General features: G+C 33.4%; 1 protein-coding gene and 1 long non-coding RNA gene across 10 annotated transcripts; both read left to right on the top strand.

Moving 5' to 3' along the window:
- The first annotated feature begins 433 nt into the window (after positions 1 to 433).
- On the top strand, positions 434 to 3,782 carry LOC118049331 (heat stress transcription factor A-7b). Of its 3 annotated transcripts, none has more exons than XR_012169065.1 (4): positions 434 to 1,214; positions 1,818 to 2,901; positions 3,004 to 3,092; positions 3,212 to 3,782. XR_012169065.1 is itself a non-coding variant. In XM_035059301.2 (2 exons), exons 1-2 carry the CDS (start codon positions 903 to 905, stop codon positions 2,583 to 2,585), a joined length of 1,080 nt encoding a protein of 359 aa, XP_034915192.1. In that variant the 5' UTR covers positions 434 to 902; the 3' UTR covers positions 2,586 to 2,928. The 3 variants fall into 3 exon arrangements, 1 of the variants encoding a protein (XP_034915192.1); XR_004687665.2 differs by having other exon boundaries at positions 3,276 to 3,781; XM_035059301.2 differs by lacking the exons at positions 3,004 to 3,092; positions 3,212 to 3,782 and having other exon boundaries at positions 1,818 to 2,928.
- Positions 3,783 to 5,697: 1,915 nt separating this feature from the next.
- On the top strand, positions 5,698 to 16,495 carry LOC118049330 (uncharacterized). Of its 7 annotated transcripts, none has more exons than XR_012169029.1 (6): positions 5,703 to 5,834; positions 6,190 to 6,314; positions 11,614 to 12,373; positions 12,479 to 12,583; positions 14,571 to 14,671; positions 15,124 to 16,494. It is a non-coding gene; the product is annotated as an uncharacterized lncRNA (long non-coding RNA). The 7 variants fall into 7 exon arrangements; XR_004687661.2 differs by having other exon boundaries at positions 11,614 to 12,583; positions 15,124 to 15,237; positions 15,346 to 16,493; XR_004687664.2 differs by having other exon boundaries at positions 11,614 to 12,583; positions 15,124 to 15,237; positions 15,464 to 16,492.
- Positions 16,496 to 20,324: the final 3,829 nt, after the last annotated feature.

Below are 20,324 nucleotides of genomic sequence, written 5' to 3'. Positions count from 1 at the left end.
GAATGATGACTTATAGTAAGATTATGTTGTGATATATGTTTTATTTTAATTATATATTTAAAAATATTTTGTTAATTAAAACACTTTACCGTCTTGCATTATTCCATCAAAAATATATTTTTTTAAAAATATAGTTAATTAAAAAAATTATAATTTATAACTTTTTTAATATTATTTTTTAAAACCATAACAACAATGATGGTTATTGGAAAGCCAAAAATTTTTAAAATATTTTTGGTTTAAAAATATATTAAATTGTTATTTTTTAAGAATTTTTTAACATGTACATTAAAATAATTTAAAAATACTAAAAAACGATTATAAATTAATATATATTTTTTCAAATAAAATATCCTTTAAAAGCGTAATCAAAAGCAAAAACATCAGCACTCCCAAACAGTTACGAAGCCTTCCTCTATTTATCGCTTTAGATAACGCTCCATTTCTCATCCGTGTATAGGTGTCATAAGCCCACCAACTTGTAACGACATAAACGACCTTCCTTTCCCAAAACAAAGCAAATTTCATCACTCAAATATATCTCTAATGCTACTTTGCCCTGTTTCTTTCCTCACAATTTCTCTTCTTTTCTCCCCATGACCTTGCTTTGAATTCTCTTTCTAGCTTAAAGGGAGTAGCCTTCTCTGTTTTTCTTGACCATATCTCTCTTTTTTGGAGCAAACCCATTTTTTGTATTACTTTCTTGAATTTTTTCTTTGCCTTTTCCTTGCTAGCTTTCATTTTTCGACAAGATTTCTCTAAAATCCATCCATTCTGCACCAGGAGTTTCGATTTTGGCCGTGGCTAGTTTTATAGATAATCTTGAACCGACACTGGGGCAAGTAGTTTTTTTTTTCCATCAAACTAAAATAAGAATTGAAGCAGTGAATCAAATTGCAATCATGAATCCATATCTAACAGTGAAGCAAGAGTACGCAGGATCAAGTTTATTGCCTCTGTCCGGCGGTGATGAGCCGCCGACAATGATGCTCCCACCACAGCCGATGGAAGGTTTACATGATACAGGACCACCGCCATTCCTAACCAAGACTTTTGACATGGTGGATGACCCAATGACCAATCACATAGTTTCTTGGAGCAGAGGAGGGTTTAGCTTTGTTGTTTGGGATCCTTGTTCTTTCTCCGCAAATCTCCTTCCTAGATACTTCAAGCATAATAATTTCTCCAGCTTTGTCAGGCAGCTCAATACTTATGTAAGTGGTTTGATACCCAGCTAAAAAAAATCAGTCTATTTTCTGAATCCATTTTATCGAAAATAAGCAGATTTAACATTTATGTGGCATTTCTCTACATGGGTTCTTGATACTTCAAAAAAATATTAATTTTATGCCCAGAGAACAGTGTTAGTGAGAAGATTGCTCTGGAATATCACATGCTGTTCGTGTAACTTTACAGGATTTTTGCTTTTATTTATTTATTTATTTTTGCGGAATGTTCATTAAAGCCATTTTCTATTGTAGGCGCAGTTGGTCTTCTTACTTATTTATTTATTTTCCTTTTCTTCAATATTCCTGTTGGATGCGGGACCTGAAATTATTTGTACTTGTTACAAAAACCAAAAAAAAAAAAAAACTCCGATTTGTGTTTCAGAGTTGGATTGCTCTACTCATGAAGTGCAGGGATGTCTTTAAGGCGATCAGTATGTTTTGGACCAGTAATGGGACTGTCTGTCAAAGTGATATTCTGGAAGTAGTTTTTTTTAGTCTGTGTTGAGATGTAATTTTGCAATTTTTATTCTTGGTAGGAATTGATGGTTGATATTGGATTCTGATTGTGGAACTTTTCTTCTCCTACAGGGCTTTAGAAAGATTGATCCAGATAGATGGGAGTTTGCCAATGAAGGATTTCTGAGGGGTCAAAAGCAGCTTCTAAGGAATATAAAGAGAAGAAAGGCAGCTTCTCAGCCTCTTTCTCAACAGCAAGCTCGAGATGCCTGTGTTGAAGTTAGCCGTTTTGGATTAGATGGAGAAATCGATCTCTTGAAACGTGACAGGCAGGTTTTGATGATGGAGTTAGCGAAGCTTAGACAGCAGCAACAGAAAGCTAGATCTTATATACAAGCTATGGAGCAAAGGCTACAAGGGACAGAAAAAAAGCAGCAGCAGATGATGCAATTCTTAGCTCGAGCAATGCAAAATCCTGCCTTTCTACTGCAGTTAGTCCAACAGAAAGGGAAAAGGAAAGAATTTGAGGAAGCAATGACTAAAAAGAGAAGAATTCCTGTTGATCAAAGACCTGGTCGAAGTGGTGGTGGTGAATCAAACCGTATTGATGGAAGTGCAAACCCCATCAAGGCAGAGGCTTTAGAGTATGGAGACTACGGATTTGAAGTGTCAGAGCTGGAGGCACTTGCATTGGAAATGCAAGGGTATGGCAGGGCAAGTAGAGAGCAAGAGGATGGAGTAGAGGAGCTAGAGCCACTAGAAAGCGGAGATAGAGAACTTGACGAGGGATTTTGGGAAGAACTGTTAAATGAGAGTGCTGGAGGAGGTGAAGATGAGGATGTGAATACATTAGCTGAGCGCTTGGGTTATTTGCGTTCAAGTCCTAAGTACAGAAATTGAACAATTTTCCGCATCGCTAACCACCACCACCACCACTTAATTCCCCCAATGATCATTTCATTACGGTAGCAGGTTTCCATGGTCATATTGTTAGCTGATAGTCTTTTTTGCGGCAATGGGGTCCTTTCAAAAGTCATTAGGCTATAATCTTCACCTGCGTTTCTTGCTACTGCGTTTCTTTCTGGTGTTTCTAACCCTTGTATTTTGTCCTTTTCTCCGTTTTGTGCATCCTTTCTTCTTGTTTTTCTCCATCTTGGTTAGGTTGCAGCAGTGCTGGGACAGAGTCTGGTAGTCCTTATCATGATTTGTCTCAAAGGTTACTAGATTTTTTTCTCTCTCTCAACTGCTCTTTGACTTATGCATTTAATTCATTAGTTAACAGCAGCTTGTAATTTTCCTTGGCCTCGAATAAATGTAGACTGTTGAGATGCTGTTGAATGGACAAGGTGTGGCTGCAAGTTGCAAGAAGCCACAGCTAGTTGCTCTTGGATTCAAACAACCGACTAGGTAGTTAACTGCGTCGGCTTGGTTTTTTCTTTTTCTTGATCTGTCTTTTCTTTTATGAAAGGGAAAGGGAGATTTGGTCGGTGATGAAATTCTTGAAGTTGTTTCTGTACCTTATGTAGATTTTTTTCATGACTCTGCAATTTGGTTCTTGATTTTTCATTTTCGTTGCCCGCGGGGCTCCAGAGGTCCAAGATGCATCGCATTGATTTCCTGACCAGTAACCAACAAATGCGCTAATGGTGACGTTTTGTGGCGGATCGCGGTGCTGTCCTCGAATGGTGACGAAGAGTACTCGAACAAAATCATTATCACAGGTCCCTTTCGGAAAACCATCGATCTTCATGGGCAGCTGCCGTCCTGGACGATAAGCTCTTAATTTATCTGACTTGTCGTTGCATGAACCATGTGAGCTTTGCTTAAAAACACGAAATTGAATGAAGGAAAAGGACTGCTTAAAATATCTCCATGATCCTCTTGACTGGACTTTCCAAGTAATGCAGTATGAATGAGTGTTTCATTGCTGAGGAAAAAGGAATAAAAAAGAACTTAAAAGGGGGCGGGAAGAAATCAATATATCTTGTGAAAAGCCTCGCGTGTGGTTTGAAAGTTCAAGTCCATGGGGTATTACCATTTTTAGCAACGGTCCGATTTGGAGACGGAGCAGTGATTTGGAACTTTACTTAATTAAGTTACGTTGAGCATTACTCTATCAGTTATTTTAAAAAAAAAAAATTATTTAAAAAAAATTAAATTTTTTTATTTTTTAAAATTTATTTATGACATGAATATATTCAAATAATATAAAATATATAAAAAAAATTAAGTAAAAAAAATAAAAAAATATTAATTGTTTTAAAAAATATTTTTTAAACGTAAAATCAAAAAAACTCTAAAACTGCTTTTAAGCAAAGATAAGATCGAAATTCAAAGCAAAATATAAAATATAATGTCGTTGGTAAAGTATAGAATGCATGGAGTTGGTGTAGATAGTGATACATTTAATATTTAAATAAAGGTTTATGAAGCTAATGCTTATCGAGGTTAAGGTTATTATTATATTAAGAATAATAAAATAAGCTATGGCGTTATTATTATAGTTAACGCTATGTTAAAATAACTAAGAATAAATATTAAAAAAAAAACTAGAATTCTTAATAAATCTGTTTATTATTAGTGTTTAGTCTTAACCTAAATACCAATAAAATATATATAGATTAAACTGAAAATACTATTATATTCTTAATAAATAATACTATATAAATATTATTTAATAATATGATCGTTAATTTCAGGGTCTGTAGAATTAGTTGAAGTACGTGTAAACTACATTCATGTTAGTAAAATAAACAATAATAATAATATGATAGAGAGTTTTGTTTATTTTAACCAAAAAAATTGGGATATTTTAAAGAGCCAATAAACATAGATTTTTTATGGTTTTTATAGGAGAAAACAAGGATTTAAGACAAGATTGACAGTAAAAAAAATATATATTTTTATGTTAACTTGCACACTTTCACAACATCGTAGTACGTTAAAAATAAATTAATAAGACTTTCTGAATGGTGATCTCGAGATTTGAATTTAGAAAGTTAAAGAATTAAGCATACCCTTTAATCACTAAATTTAAGAGAATTATTCTAGTTGTTGAAATTTAAATTTCTTCAGTGAGGTTTTTTATTCAACAAAAAAAAGGGGTGGAGATTTTAGAATTTTAAAAACCTCTATTTTTGTTGTATAATAAAATGAACTACAAAACAAAAAAATATCATACATTGAAAAATATATATATAAAAAATAATTTCTCTCGAGTATTTACCCTCTATTTTAAGTTTATGGGTGAAATATTAAGAAAACTAAAGTATTTATTTTATGTTTACACTCCAGTAAAAAATAAAAACAAATATTTTACAGTAATAACGTAGTAATACTTTATTTGTACATCCTAATTGAAAATAAGAAGGTAGTGGTAATTATACTAAGAATATAATTAAAAATTTCTTTAATTGATGGTCCAAGATTATTTTTTTAAAAAAAATTATTATGTTCATCGTACATGTTTTTGTTAAAGTATAAAGCATGTTATTTATAATACATTATACTATGATATCTTTTATAGAAAAATACACAGAGTATTAAGCTGAACGATAAAATTAAAAAAAATCAATTTATTTTTTAAAAAGTTCAAGTAAACTAAGTTAATCTACTAAACTCGTGATTTAAATTATGAGACTTGAATAAAATTATAAAAAGTAAATTAAAAATAAATTATAAAATTTAATTTTTTAAAAATCAAATGTTAGGATAAATTTTAAATTAATAAAAAATAAAAAAATATTATTAATATAAATAGTGTTTTGCGAGGTGGATCTCTTTTAATATTTTATTAATTAAAATATTTTTTTTTTAATAATTTATAAGTGAGCAATTGTGAGAAAAAGAAATTAACTTTATCAACTTGCAAATAATTGTTTTTTTTTAAAACAAAATTAGTGCAAATAATAGCACCTTCCGAAAGCTATTGTGAATAGACACGGCTACTGTTTGTGGGCTGGGCTAATAATAGGATAGGTTCCGGGGAGTCGGAGTTTAGGTCTGTATTTGAAAGTGCTCCAGTCTAGTCCAGTCCAGTTAAAAATACTGATGCGCTACTCTACTCCGCCCATACACAGAGGCAGCAGAAATTTCAATTTTCTGCAGCAACTGGCTGATACTACCAAGATTTCATAAATTGCAACAACGGTAAGAATTCTGTTTTTTTACTTGACTAGCATGATTAATTAATCTTTGATTACCCATTGTTAATTACTTGATCACTGTTTGGGATTATTCTCCGTTACTGGTTAGGTTTATCGTGATTGTGTTGCTGTAATCTTTAGGGAATGGGAGATTTTTCCAAGCATTTATAGGCAATTAAACGGATGTTTTCTTCAAAATTTATAATAATACTGTGAGAAATTTGAAAATGGGAGGTGCAAATTATCCACACTGGAAATGCTGAAACATTATCTTAATTTATGGATTGATTGTTTAGCTTATGACATGCTTCACTATCAAATATTTGTTCAGATCGTGACCATATGATGTTTACTTCTAGAAAAACAGACAAAGAGTTTCTTTGTTCCTGTCTTGGTGGTATGTGAGGTGTATACCGAAGAAATTCCATCGAAAGCATGAATCCTTTGTTGGAGGACCTCCAAGATGACGCTTTGCGGTGAAAGGGTAATATATTCTTTTTCCCTTGCAATCATTGGGTGCTGTCTTGAAGTGAGAAAATCCCTTTTTTAATCTTTGACAAGGGAGGAGCACACCTGTCTCAAAAAGTAATATGGAGATAAAATGGCTGTCAATTTTGATATCTAGTTGGTCATCCTGTGATAAAATAGCAAGCAGAAATTACTTATCATTTACATGGAAAAAGTTTGAAAAACTCTCATGACTGTGTGCTACCACCTTTTATATTTTTGTCTAGGTGACAACGTGCAACGTAAAGATAGGTCTTGAAGTTAATAAAATGATCCTCCTCTTATCAGTAAGATAGATCTTGGTATTGGTTGATTGTGTTACATTTTTCGTGTTTGTTGAGTTTGCAAAAATATTGTGGGTGACATTATAGTGAATACTAAGTATCAGATGCTTGAAAGAATACTTCGGTTCTCTTTTTTTATGATAAGACATCAACATAAAGAAGTAGTTGTTAGGGAAGAAGTGACAAATTGAACCCCTCCATCTTCTGTTGTCTAAACCAGCATAAGAATTAGATTAAGAAGTAGAAACGATGAAATTGAATGACTTGTTAAAAATCTAAGTTTCAAAACGTAGACTGTCAAAGTCACTATACAGTAAAAACACTAATTTTTAACTATCATATTTTCTTATAAACGCATGGTGGCACACTTGCACTGATATACACCAACAAACAACATTACACGAACTATGTTGATATAAAAATTAAAAAAACTCACAGTAAATTGATTATTTTCAAGAAAACTAAAATCAAGTTTAAAATTAAGCTTAATACAATGATAATCTATACCAAAACATCAAGACTATAAGTAACTAAACTCCTACCCAATGATTAAAGAGAATTGTGAACAAGAAGTATGAAGATGCCACGAAACTTGATTCATTCTTCGATAAGTCAGAGTAATTTAATTCAGTGTTGTTAAGAGGCGCTTGCCTAGGCACTCCGAGCGAGGGAAGGTGAGGCGAGGCCACAACTCCTTTATTAGCCTCAGGCAATGAATTTCAATGAAGCACTATTTAGGCGAGTATCTCGTGAGTGGGTGCTAGATGTTAAAACGAGCGCCTGATTGAAATACTTTCTTTTTTGTTGGATTTTTCTTTTTTTTTTTAAACTGATTTATGTTTTGACCTATTTGTTTATATTTTTTAATTTACCAAAAGAAACAACTTGGGGGTATTTTTGTAAAAATCAAATATTAGGGTAAAAAAATCATCAAAGTGGAAGACATGTCAAAGAAGGATACTTGGAGAGAAAATCAACCTTACTTTGCGTTAAATAGAGTCAGAGAACAACAATACAAGTATAGAACATGAAAACATGGATGATGATGTTTTTGAAGATTAATGAATAATGATGATGATATTTAAGTTTATTTTTTAATCTATTTCACTGCTTACTACTTTAAATTATCTTATTTTGTTTTCAGTGTGAAAAATATTTCATGTTTTCTTTTGATTTTCTAATGATTTAATCTTAATTGGGAAGATATATTTTAGATTTATATAATATAATATATCTATGCATTTTACCTTGGTTCATTTAGAAGAGCACCTAGGCGTGCACCTAGCGCCTTTGGCATTTTGCAGGCTTGGTATCTTTTAGGACCTTTTGCCTTTGACAACACTGGTTCAATGAAGAACAATAAAGTATTAGCAAAACCTCACACACAATATAATAATTGTTGAAATTAAACTTTGTTTCCCTAAAAATAAACCTAAATACAAGTTAAATAACCATATTTATAATATGGTAAAAACATCCTAAAGAATGTTAAAAAAAAAAAATATTCTAAATAAAATAGAAAAAAATAATCTTAAATCAAATAGGAAACTAATATAAATCCCACTCGGTAGCTTTTAGATCTTATCACAAGGCCTTCCTGATTTTAATCACAATGAAATTTAACCCTATATAAAACAACACCTTTAGAATTATCTAGAATAGTTTCAGCTTAATCCAATGGTTGAATAGGAAAACATATTTGCCAGCATAAAATGATGTATTAGAAAATATAAACTCAAAATCTCCTTTATTGTTCTTGAATGATAGAGAAACTTAGCCAACTAGAAAATCCAATAAAAAAAAAAAAATGGATACACAAGTTGCTGACTTGGAAATCCTTGCTAAAACAATTTCAACTGCTGTAACTTATATTGTCCTTATAGAAAATGAATCCTTGTTAAATAAGAAGTCCACAAATCATAAGAAAATAAATAGCAAAACTTGTACAACTTTTGGCCTATATCGCGATGCTTTTTTGAATTTCGATTGATCTAAAACTTTAAGCCAACATAAAATAAAACATTTGATAAAATTTCAGTTCGATCCAATTAGAATAAAACTATATATTATGAAATATTAAGCCAGAAACCGAATAAGATTGTCCAACCCTTCCATGGATTGTATCATTCCTCCTCTTTTCAAAAGGACTTGTCCTCGAATCACCAATAGAAACTATGGTAAGATCTAGAGCAACAGTAGGACCCACTTTATTAGCCTTTGTTTTAAGCATTTAGAGCTCTTTTTTTGTCAATTTTTGCCTCAAATGACACTGTATAAATATAACAGCTTCTCTCTTGTTTTGCATCCTTTCAACAAGCAAATTCTCTCTCTCGTTTGTATCTTATCAATGATGATTTAAAGCTTCACAATCATCAATTAGTTTTCTTGTTTCTGCAAATAACATTGTAATTTCCTTGCACTCATTTACTAAGTTCATAGAAGCTCTTTCACCATCAATCTTTGGAGTTTGGAACATAGTTTCTCTTGCTTTCTAACATTAAGAACCCTTTAAGATTATCCCTTCTGCAATTTAGCATCTCTTTTATTTTCTATTCAAACCACTCATCAAATCTCATATTCATCATTTAAATTTGGTTCATAGCTTGTAACATAAAAGCTTGATTTTCTTTTTTACAGCGAGGATGTATCACATTTGAAAGACATTACTAAAATCTAAAAATCATGTTAGTAGTAAGAAAATATATCCCCACACACTTCCTCACATGTTTACACTCAATAGATGTTAGTACTCTCGTGTTTCACATAAATTTTCAGCTTTTCATTATAATATGCTCACCTTTCGTCGTTTACCACTCAATCTAAAAAAACTCAATTATTTAAGGAACTAATTCACAACAAATCAGAAAAATTAATCACTTAATAGCGCAATCCAAAATAATATATAGACTCAAGAAGTAATAAAAACTAAAAATTATCAATATGAATCTATGAATATGAAATCGCAAATAACAAAATGAATTTGAGCAAAATATGAACAATACAAAGACATGAAAACAAACTATGAAAATAAAAGGATTAATGAAATAAGACTCAAATAACCCAAATAAGTATGTATATATATATGTGTGTGTGTGTGTGTGTGTGTGTGTATGGTGGCTGAAAAAAAAAATTGATGCAAAAACTATATTTATTTATTTATTTATTTATTTTGAAAATTTTAAATTTTAAGAAAACCCAACCAAGTAAATCTAAAAATATCCCAAATCAAGATTTATCTCTAAGAAACCTCAAAAATCAAGATTTCTTTTTATTATTATTATTATTATTTATTTATTTATTTAAAGCAAAAGTGACCGAATTCTATGTTTTTTTAATCAAGATTTGTGGCAAACCCTAATTTGTTTTTTTATGATTTTCTTTGTTCATTTTTATAAGACTTTATTTAATCAAGATCCCAAATAATATCTTTTTTTTAATTGATGTCGCGACTAGTTTTTAGAGAAGATAAAGAATTTGACAATAATGGAGTATGCAAAAACTTGAAGATAAAAGGGATATAACCTAATTTAAAGTCTTGTTATGATACCAACTGATGTGAACCCTGTGGATATGAAGATCCACAAATCCACAGTTAAATCGACTCTTTCCAAGAAAGCTAAGATCAAGTTTAGAATTGAGTTTGACACAATGATAACATGTACTGAGACACTAAAACTATAAATAATTGAATCCTCACCCAATGATTATAGAGAATCATGAACGAGAAGTATTAAAGACATCACAAAACTTGGTTAAATCTTCGATAAATCAGAGTAGTTTAATGAAGAACCAAAAAACATGAGAAAAAACTCACACAATAATAATTGTTGAAATCAAAGTCAGTCACAAAAAAAAATCTAAACAACCTTTTTTACTATAGGTAAAATAATAAAATAAAAGAATAATCCAAATCAACTAGGAAACTAATACAAATTCCTCACAATAGCTTTTGAATCTTATTGCAAGGCCTTCATGATATTCAATCACTATGAAATTTTAACCCTGTATAAAACAAAATCTTTAGAATCATCTGGAAATTTTTTAGCTCGATCCAACAGTTAAATCAAAAAATATATTTGTCAGTTTTATGTAAAACTATATATTAAAAAATATAAGCTCAAAATCACCTCTAATATCCTTGAATGATGAAGAAACTTTGCCAATGAGAAAGTATACACAAGTTGCTAGTTGCTGAGGTGAAAACCCTTTAAAAAATAATCCTAATTGTTGTCACCTATATTGTTATTGTAGAGAATGAATCCTTGTTAAATAAAAAATCCACAAATCATAAGGAAACAAATAGCAAAATCTATGCAACGATTTTTGATCTTTATCACGATATATTTTTTTAATTTTGGTTGAACAGAAATTTTAACTCAATATAAAACAAGATCTCTGGAAACTTTTGGTAAAATTTTAGTTCTATTTAACAGTCGAATTGAGAATTATATTTGTTAGAGTAAAATTGCACGTTATAAAATATTACATCATAAACCGAATCTGATTGTGTGAATTGTATCAAAACATCAGTTACATATTTAGCTTCCATGTCCAGAATAATAATGTATTTTGATGTATACTCAAAGAAATGATGTATCTAAAAATTTAATACGCTGCTTAATATATAAAAATTTATGGGACAAGTGGACATCAAAGTCATTAAAATTAGGAGCAAGATAACTCATGGAGTAACTATTTATTGTTAGGAACTAATCTTGCACAAAGATTGTCGTTGCCTGACATGGACACATCACCAACTAGGAGAGCCAATAAAACAGTCTAGGGAAATAACGCCAGTTGGCATTCCCAGCACGTATTAGGCTGTCCAAATTGATGGCTACTGACCCTAGGTTGAATCATATCATTTTTGTCTCGACTGGCTGGCATTCTTGTTAGTTGCTTGACTCTCTCTATCATGCATGCGCGTGCATACACTCGTTTATGTTCACAAATGTAAATTTGCAATTTCCTCTTGGAAATGCTTTGTTGCAGCGTCTCATATGGAGAAGTCTTTTATTCACCATCAACAAAGACCGTGTCAATGAATGAGTACCTCAGCAGTAGAGCCAGTGGCACCATTAAGGACAAGATAAGAAGATCGCTTGAGATGTTTTAATCATACTTAAAGTTGACCAACGGATGCACTGGTGGAGAAGAGTCATCAAATTGAGAAATTTGAGACAGTGGGAGGGGGTAATTAAAATTATGGAGGGTGCAGTGATAGCAATATTATCACATTAACTTGCAGAAAGTCTAGCCCTTGACAGAATCCATTGGAGGAGGCAGAGTTATGTAGTCAGCTCCAACTAGTTTGGACCGAGACTTTATTTAAATTTTCCAGAGTACATGCACAAAAACTTGCATACTATCTACATGCGCCTGGAATTTGATTCGCGTTCCTTTTAGAATCTTAACTTTGTTTAAATTGGTCACCTGTATTTGTGAGTTGCATAGGCAAATAATGGTGCTTGCTCCATGGAAACAGTTGCATAGGCAAATTGGTCACCTGTATTAGATTAAATGAAACTTTTTTTATATTATTGTAACAACCGCTGTTGGTTAGGTTTTGTTACCCTATGAGAGTAAAAATAGTCTCAAATGCTGCCCTCACCGGTTTGATAATGAATCCAGAAATGTCCAAAGATGCAAAAAGTTGATCTAAACTTGAGAGCTTTTATATCTAAGCTTGAGCGTTATGATATGATGGAATGTGAAAACAAGTCGTTATGCATCCATGTTCACTTAACAGCAGGCAAAGTCCAATCATAAAGCCTTTGGTTTAAGACTTATATTTCTTTATTTATCTGGTCTCCGGATTGCCTGACTCTGTTTTTTCTTGCTTATGTTGGACTAGCAGAAATTTGAGGTTTTCACCAGTCTACTTTGGACCTCTTGTAAGCATATACCTGAATTGGAAGATGATACAACATTTCCTCCCCTCCAACTATGCCGAGAGGACTTGGTAAGTTATAGTCCGAAAATTAGTCATGTTGCTTAAATATTACAGTTCTACTTGCCATATTGCTTGTCCCATAGGCGAGAGATGTCTTTTTTATGGTAGGTGCTCCATGTGCTTCAATAAACCTTTATGTGAGTAGCTGCCATGATCAATAAACCTTAGATTCAAGAAATTTCTACGTTGTTTGGACCAACTCTACTCTCAACAGTATAGTGTCTCTAAAAGTTTAAATGTGGCTCTTAATCAGTTTTCGAGAAAAAAGGAGGAGGATTTCCTAGTTCTGCCATATGCCTAAATGTGAACCACCACAAGTGATCGTCATCTTCAGGCTTCTCACTGATTAAAAATGTCAAAAGATAGTAATCGCCGGGTGTCTACCTGTCCTCTTAGACGTGTTCCAAGCACAACAGCCTATTTTCTAACATAATTGTTGGCTTCATAAATTAAAGGTGAAGCTTTAATGATTGTAATCTTATCGATATGACGGGCTTGTTGGTTGTGTTGCGCTTGTCATGTAACTTTGAGCTCAGAATCTTAGGGGTTGACATACGGTGGACAAAATGCAGCAGATGCTTTAAAAGGATAATTTGGTCCATTTCTCAGGATGAGACATCAACATATCCGAAAGAAGTTGTTAGTGGAGAACTTTGTTTAGCTGTGCATTCTTCAATTCAATTAATTGGTCCAATGATAAAGGCTTGAGAAATTTGAAATGACTTCGGGCCCGGATAAGTTCAAATTTCAAAGTATAATCAATCAAACATGGGATGCATAAGTAGAAACTCCATATTCTGTCTGATTATTATGATTTACAGGACACACCTGGATATCCATACCAATTGAAACAATATCTTAATGGAATTTCACTATCTTAACAGAAATGTATGTTTGGGTACTTATTTTCATAATATATTTCTTAGGTAGCCTATCAAAAATATATTTCATACTCTTAACAATTTCCTTGACGATTCTAGTTTTTGCTGGCAAAAATTAGAACACTGTATTTCATAGAAATATAAGAATATTGCTGCACTACGAATATGTGGAATGTAATGTAACATAAGTGATCTAGCTTGAGATACCCAGCTAAGTGACTGTTTCGTATTTGGAGTTACTACTAAAAAGACGGGATTTGAAGAGGATATTGCTCAATATGTAGTCATGGACTCATCTGTAATAGAAGAGTGGACTAAAGCACTTGGCAGTCAAAGTATATGTGTCGCAATTGTTAGACACTGCACAGGCCTAGGCCAATCATCTCACCTTTTCCACATCTGGCTGATTATCTTGTGAACTGTCTTCCTCCACTTGTATGTCACACGCAGAAATCTTTGATGAAAGCTTTGGTCTGGCAAGTTGCAACCATCTCATGGATGCAAGTTGGAAAACTTGAGAGTAGTCATTCATCGAAAGACTTCAAAATTATCTTCCTAAAATGCTAGGAGGATTTGCCTTCAAATTCTACCCTTTTGGACCCTTTTCAGTGAGACCGTGTCTGATTAATGATCTTATTTTTTATGCGCAGTCCATCTCCCAAATAGGGGCTTGGTTTGGTTTCTATTGGTGAGTTCAGTGCATGGGGAGACTGCATAGAAATTAACAGTTTTGCTGCATTGAAAGCATTCATTGGATTTTGTGTCTGATTTAAATGGACAAGGGTTTTGAACTTTTAGATGACATTTTAGGAAGCAATGTTCATTTAGATTTCTCTGTTGTCTTGTGACAAGTTAAATAGTTTCAAGTTTGTCCTCACTGATTTAATGCAGAAGCATCCAAAGAAATGAAACAAAGAATCTAAAATTGATATGCTTTTATCTTTGCTGTAGCATTTGATGTTATTGCGTGATCACAATATGCTGTCCCCCTAATCAACTTGATGGCTGGCCAGTACCTGGCTTAAAAGCTTTAGTTAAAGAACACAAGTCTCATCCTTTACTTGAGTCTCCGAGTTTGGCTGATTTTGTTTCTTATGGTTATGTTTTACACGCAGAATTCTGAAGACTTTTCCAGTCTGCTTGGAACTTCCAAAGCATATACCTGAAAGGAAGATGATTCAGCGTCCCCTTGCACCAACTTCGGTGAGAGAACTTGGTGAGTTGTAGGAAAAGCTGCTGCTTTTCCTTACAGATCGTGTTTGTTAGTAACACCAAAGTTGTTCCATAATGTGCTTCAATCCCTAGGGTGCGGTGCCACAAATTTTTTATCAGACTAGCCACCACAATCAATCAAAATTGTACATCCAATAAATGCATCCTACCATCTTTCTGTTTTTTTTAGCTGCAACCCTATAGTCTTGTGTGCATTTTAGGTGTGCCTTTTAGAGGACTGAACAGGTCAAGGGGAGTTAATGAGAGTGTAACTCCCTCTTGCATCCCCTATCCAATGTGTTTTTGTAGGTCTCATCAGTCATCACTTCTCACCCTGTTGCAAGCTTGTTCGGCATCCTTTTTTGATTTATCGCTGCTTGTCTTCATCTGATTCCCATGAAAAATGCATAAAGAAACACATTTTGTGTGGTCTAGTAATAATTAATTAACTTTCAGGATCAGACACGGCAAATATTCTGGGGCAGAAACAGGAACTTTTAATTCTTCAAGAATTCTGTCGGCAGGTGGGAAGTACCAATATCAACCCGGGTGTGGTCTATTCTTGAAGAGGTAATATTTTATAGGCCATTGCCCTGTAGAGCTTTGTAAATACTAACGTCGAATCTCTCTTTTTTTTCCCTGGATGGCTATGAAATATCCACTTGATCAAATTGTTAGGTAAAGAGTGGTCGAAGCAGCTGCTTTTGTGCATGTTGATAATGCTATTTTCACGCGCCACCATAAAAAATTCAGAATGATGAAATTCTGAGTCTTTCTTTTTTGGACTCCTGTGTAGTTGAAAAGTAGATAACATGACAAGGAAGGGTTCTAACTTCTACTCTCTTGTACACCACAGCAATTTCCATGAAATTCCTTAGCACCGGAAGAGTTTAGAGAAAAAAAAATACTGCCTGCAGTTTTAGTCGTGAATTTGGACATCCTATGCTGACTATCAATCCAGTATTTTCAAGCCGACTTAAAATAGCGACGAATACCAACCGAGTGAGGAGACAAGTAGCCGAAAAGAGCCAAAAATGCCAAATCATTAGGATACCATTCTCTGGTTTCGTGACCCCACTTTTGAGCATCTCCTCATTTTTCTCATCCGTGACCTGCAAGAATTAATATAACTCAGTCAAACCAATTAGCGAGTGAGACATCAATTATAATTGAATTTTACTATTTGTATTTTTTAAATTCATATATAAGTATATGATCTACTTGTATTTTTTTAATTTATTTACAATTATATGATCGCTAGGATTCATATGCAAGTATGGATTCATGTATTAGTATATGATCGCTCGGATCTTGAGTTAATACGTTTTCTCTTGTAATTTAACTTTAAAAAATAATCATCTAATTAGATTACATCTAGAAGTATATCCACCTATGAAAAAAAAGAAAAGTCAGTAAATAATTCAGATTTTATGTGGTCTCCGCCTTCTTATTGCTGCATTGACCCAGAATTGAGGAGGAAATCTTGAGAATCACGGATCATAGACCCACTATTCTGTTCCAAGGAAAAAATCTTTGAAGTCTACTCTCTCAGCTCAAGAACTTGGAAAATGTTTTCGTACTGAATAGTAATTATAATAAAAGTCCAAAACATGAAGAAAAATCGAATAAATAATGCTTCTAGGAGCCAATCCAAAATTGAAAAATCAACATGATTTTTTTTCTGTTTGTGCTCTTAAATTTCCCTTCTTGAGTGCATGAAATGACACGGCATCGTGATCCTCTTCTCTCGTGGAGATGAGTTTCTAATTTTGATGACAGGACTTCGATTTTTCTTGTTAACACTCATGTCTCATGCATATGATGTAAATTTTATTTTTAGTCAGAATGTTTAATTTGAAGTCACTGTAAAGCTTCTTTCTTCTCTTTTTACCAACTAGAGGCTGAATATATTCTGAATTACATAATAGAGACGGTTCTCTTCTGATTTTGGTTTTAAGATTTTCCCCTTTTTTCTTAGTTTGAACCTCTGAACCAAAATCTCAAAATCGTAAGGAATGGAAGACACCGAAAATCGAACACCTTGTCGATGGCCACGAGATCAATATAACTATCATTTCAAAGTTCATTTTTGTCGGACACAACGACGGTTCATGAAAATCGAATTTTTTATATAAAATTAATTTTTTATATTTTTAGATTGTTTTAATATTCTAATATTAAAAATAAAATTTTAAAAATAAAAAAATATATTATTTTAATATGGTAATGTTTTTAAATAAAAATTATTTTTTAAAAAATAAATATTAATAAAAGATAACAAGCACCAGGACAATCCTACCAGACAGGTTTTTTTTTTTTTTTTTTTTGGAAGAGAGTAGAAAATTAAAAGGATTTTGCCGACTTGAGAGGTACAGGACCCGCTGATGATGATCTGACAGTGTCTTGGAAGCACGTGAGTCTGACACGTGTATCGAGGCCGAGATTGGGTCCAAGCTAAAACTCTCGTGACTAATACCTTTCTCGTGAGGTCATCATGTGTCCTTAGAGTGGGGTCTCCGGCCACATCGTACTCTTTCTTGGTCCCTCTCTGTTGCTCTTAGCTTGGGCCGTCCATGGGTTTTAGGCCTCAGATTCTCATAAAGCCCCATGAATCTGAAAGTCCTGCACGCACGCTCGCACAAATACACACACACACATACATATATGGTGGTGCGAGCTTTCGAAGACGAGTTAATAACCCTTGAATTTGCAACGGCAAGGTAATCACCATTGAAAACTATGTTTACTTGGAAGATACTCAGCAATGGCCCAAAAATAAACACCTCTTTGTTTTCAAATTGTAAGATTTTTTTTTCATTTTCGAATTTTCGGAATTGGAGAGGGTTAGTGCTTGTTGTGTTTTTCGAAACCTTGGCCAACCTTTCAATAAATCTTGGGGGTGGGGGGGATAATGTAATGACTTGGGGGTTTCCTGATTCTGTCTGAAAATTGCTTATCGCCCTTAATTAAATCTTTGATAAGAACAAACAATTGTGTATTCAGATTTATGTCCTCGTTTATGATGAAAGTTTGACTGTAAATTAAAGGGTTTTTTTTTAATCATGGAATGAAGTAATTAAGAGATACGAGGTTGAAGAGTTGAGTCACATGCATGATAGACCATCTGGAGACGTAATGGTTTGCAGGCAGGGCTCAAGGGAGGAGAGTTTCTATCGATCAAATGAGGTTTTAGAGTAGGGTACTTGTTGACTAGTTGTTGAGACATGCATCTTGCTTAATTTGCAGCTTCAAGTCTCCTCGAATTTAATGACATCAATATTTTGCATGGTGCCTAGCTAGGCTATTTGACCCATATAGGTGGCTAAAATGGTGCCCTTCTTGACCCCGGCCCAGACCTTGAATTGGCAAGCTCTCTATATAAGCCAAAGCTGCTTTTTGTTATGTTTAGCATCGTCTCTTTTCTTCTTTTCTTGATGTGAAAAAAAAAAAAAAACATATTGGTTTTCAAAAAACTGTGATGGCGATTGCTGGTTTTGTTTTTCTTTCCCACAAAAATTTGAAAACAGATACGGAAAATAGAAACCATACAAAAGGAAAGCTAATGGCGCTTTAATTAATGGATTGACATGGTTTAGGGTTTGGTGGAGCTTGGCTGTGAATATTTGTGCTTCAGTTTTGATGGTGTAAAGAGTCAAATTTAGGGCACAAACACGATAAAGCTGGCATTCTGGTGCTAAGCTTTGCCTTTTGTTTCAATACACAATTAATGGGTGCGTGATCTATTAGTCAGTACTCTTGACAACAAGGCGACAAGCAGGAGGGAAATGATAATAAGATGTTGAGGGAGGACATTGCCAATACGTCCAACTATTGATGCACTGATGCAATTATGCCTTTCATCGTGCCCTTGGGAGAAAGGAAAGGTAAACCTGCATGAGAGAATCTGGCAATAGAAGAACCCGTGAAGAAAAGGAATGGCCCACAAAAGGGCTATTCTTCTTTCCCACTGATCAATATGCGCCTCTCTGCATGCACAAAGGATAAGAAACTCAAATTCTTATGAGATATTTTACAAGAAGTAACATGGAAGACTACAACTAGATGAGCATCATAACTTGATGTGAATTATTAATTATATTCTTGAAAAGGTCATCATTTCATACCTCATATATATATATATATACACTGATCGTGGAAAATCTGGGTTCAACTCGACCTCTAGATATCTAATTGAGTCTTAATTAATATATAAAGCTAATTGGCTTTTGTGTCTTGCTGTAGGTGACAGCTAATCTAGTGTAGTAATTCTACCACTACATGTTGAAATATTTATAGCTAGACGAGTATCAAAAAGATAGAATTGAGATTTGTGTTGAGAAATGGTAGGAGAAATGTCACACCAATAGATAGCTGACCACCTTACTACTCCTATCGAAGACACGGTTTCACTAAATTCTGGGATTCCTTCCAGCATCAGTTGCCACAACGTGGAGCAAGAAAATTCTAACACAACTGGGATATATATATATATATATATATATATTCAATTATTCCAGAATTAAAAAAGCAAGAATTTTCAGCATTCGAAGACAAATTAACTTTAGTGCCTCCGATTCGCTACTATATAAGTAATGTGAGGCGTATATTCTTCAATTGACCTGGAGTTTGGTAAGTACAGAGACTCGACCTAATTCCACGTTTAATTGTCCACAAATGACTTGCTATACTAGTAACAATTTTGCAATATATTTAATATCTGTTATGGATGACTTGTGACGGCCTCACTCGTTCAGTCTCTGGGATTATTTCTTGCAAATGTCCAAGATGGTGTCTGTCTATGTAAAGTCTGGCTAGCTATTTTGATCTTATAGTTTAGCTAGCCATTTTCTTATAGCTTTCCTTGTAATTTAGCCATGTATTGTGCCTAGACTGCATCACCCTGCAGCTTTTTGGCTTAAAGGTGAATCAATGAAGAATAAATCTCATCTTATCCCAAAAGATAAAAGCAAATTGAATCTCACCCTAAAGCCAAATTGATTCAAAAAAAAGAATTGTAGATCAAAAGAAAACACATAGGATTCCAAAGGATTTGTTTAACGGCTCAACGCTACGCTGTGCATTATTATATGTGAAGTATAATTTTTTCGGAAAGTTCAAATTATAGATGGGTCCTATGTATCTCACACGACTAAAGGGTTATCTGGATATATTTTGCATGGTTGCCGCGCCCTCGAACTTCCATGTTTAGACCACGCATGACCTCTAAAGGAAGGGGAATATCCCTCTAATCGCACAAAGACGGTTATGGCCACTCTGTTTGTGGAAGTTGAGGAAAAACTGTATTATGAAGGGGATAAAAAGGTCAATCTATGCTATATTTCTTCATGGCTTTAGATTTGGGTTTGGAATAAGAAAAAGTTCAAAGGGGAAGAAATAAAGAAGAAGAAGAGAGAGACCTTCCAAATTAATCTCCCCTTGAGCACTTTCACTGTATACTAGGATGTGAGGGAATAATAGTTACAAAAGAAAGAGGGACATAAAGGGAGAAAAACCCTCAACAAAATAATGAAAAACAAGAAATCGATTAATTAAAATTCCTCAAACTCGATCGATTGTAATATGATAAAGTATAAGGTTTTTTTTCCATATATTCATAAGGCTTTAAAGATTGGTTAGTTGCTCTAAAAACTAATCAA

The sequence above is a fragment of the Populus alba genome, chromosome 2 (assembly GCF_005239225.2).
Source record: "Populus alba chromosome 2, ASM523922v2, whole genome shotgun sequence".
NCBI lineage: Eukaryota > Viridiplantae > Streptophyta > Magnoliopsida > Malpighiales > Salicaceae > Populus > Populus alba.
The sequence above is the reverse complement of the archived record's forward strand: the minus strand, read 5'-3'. Positions and strand labels throughout refer to the sequence as shown.

Bases quoted from the DNA above. Each gene is read 5' to 3' on its own strand.
- LOC118049331 (XM_035059301.2), top strand. From the start codon at position 903: ATGAATCCATATCTAACAGTGAAGCAAGAGTACGCAGGATCAAGTTTA. The intron at 1,215-1,817 runs GTAAGTGGTTTG...CTTCTCCTACAG, and splicing joins TCAGGCAGCTCAATACTTAT to GGCTTTAGAAAGATTGATCC.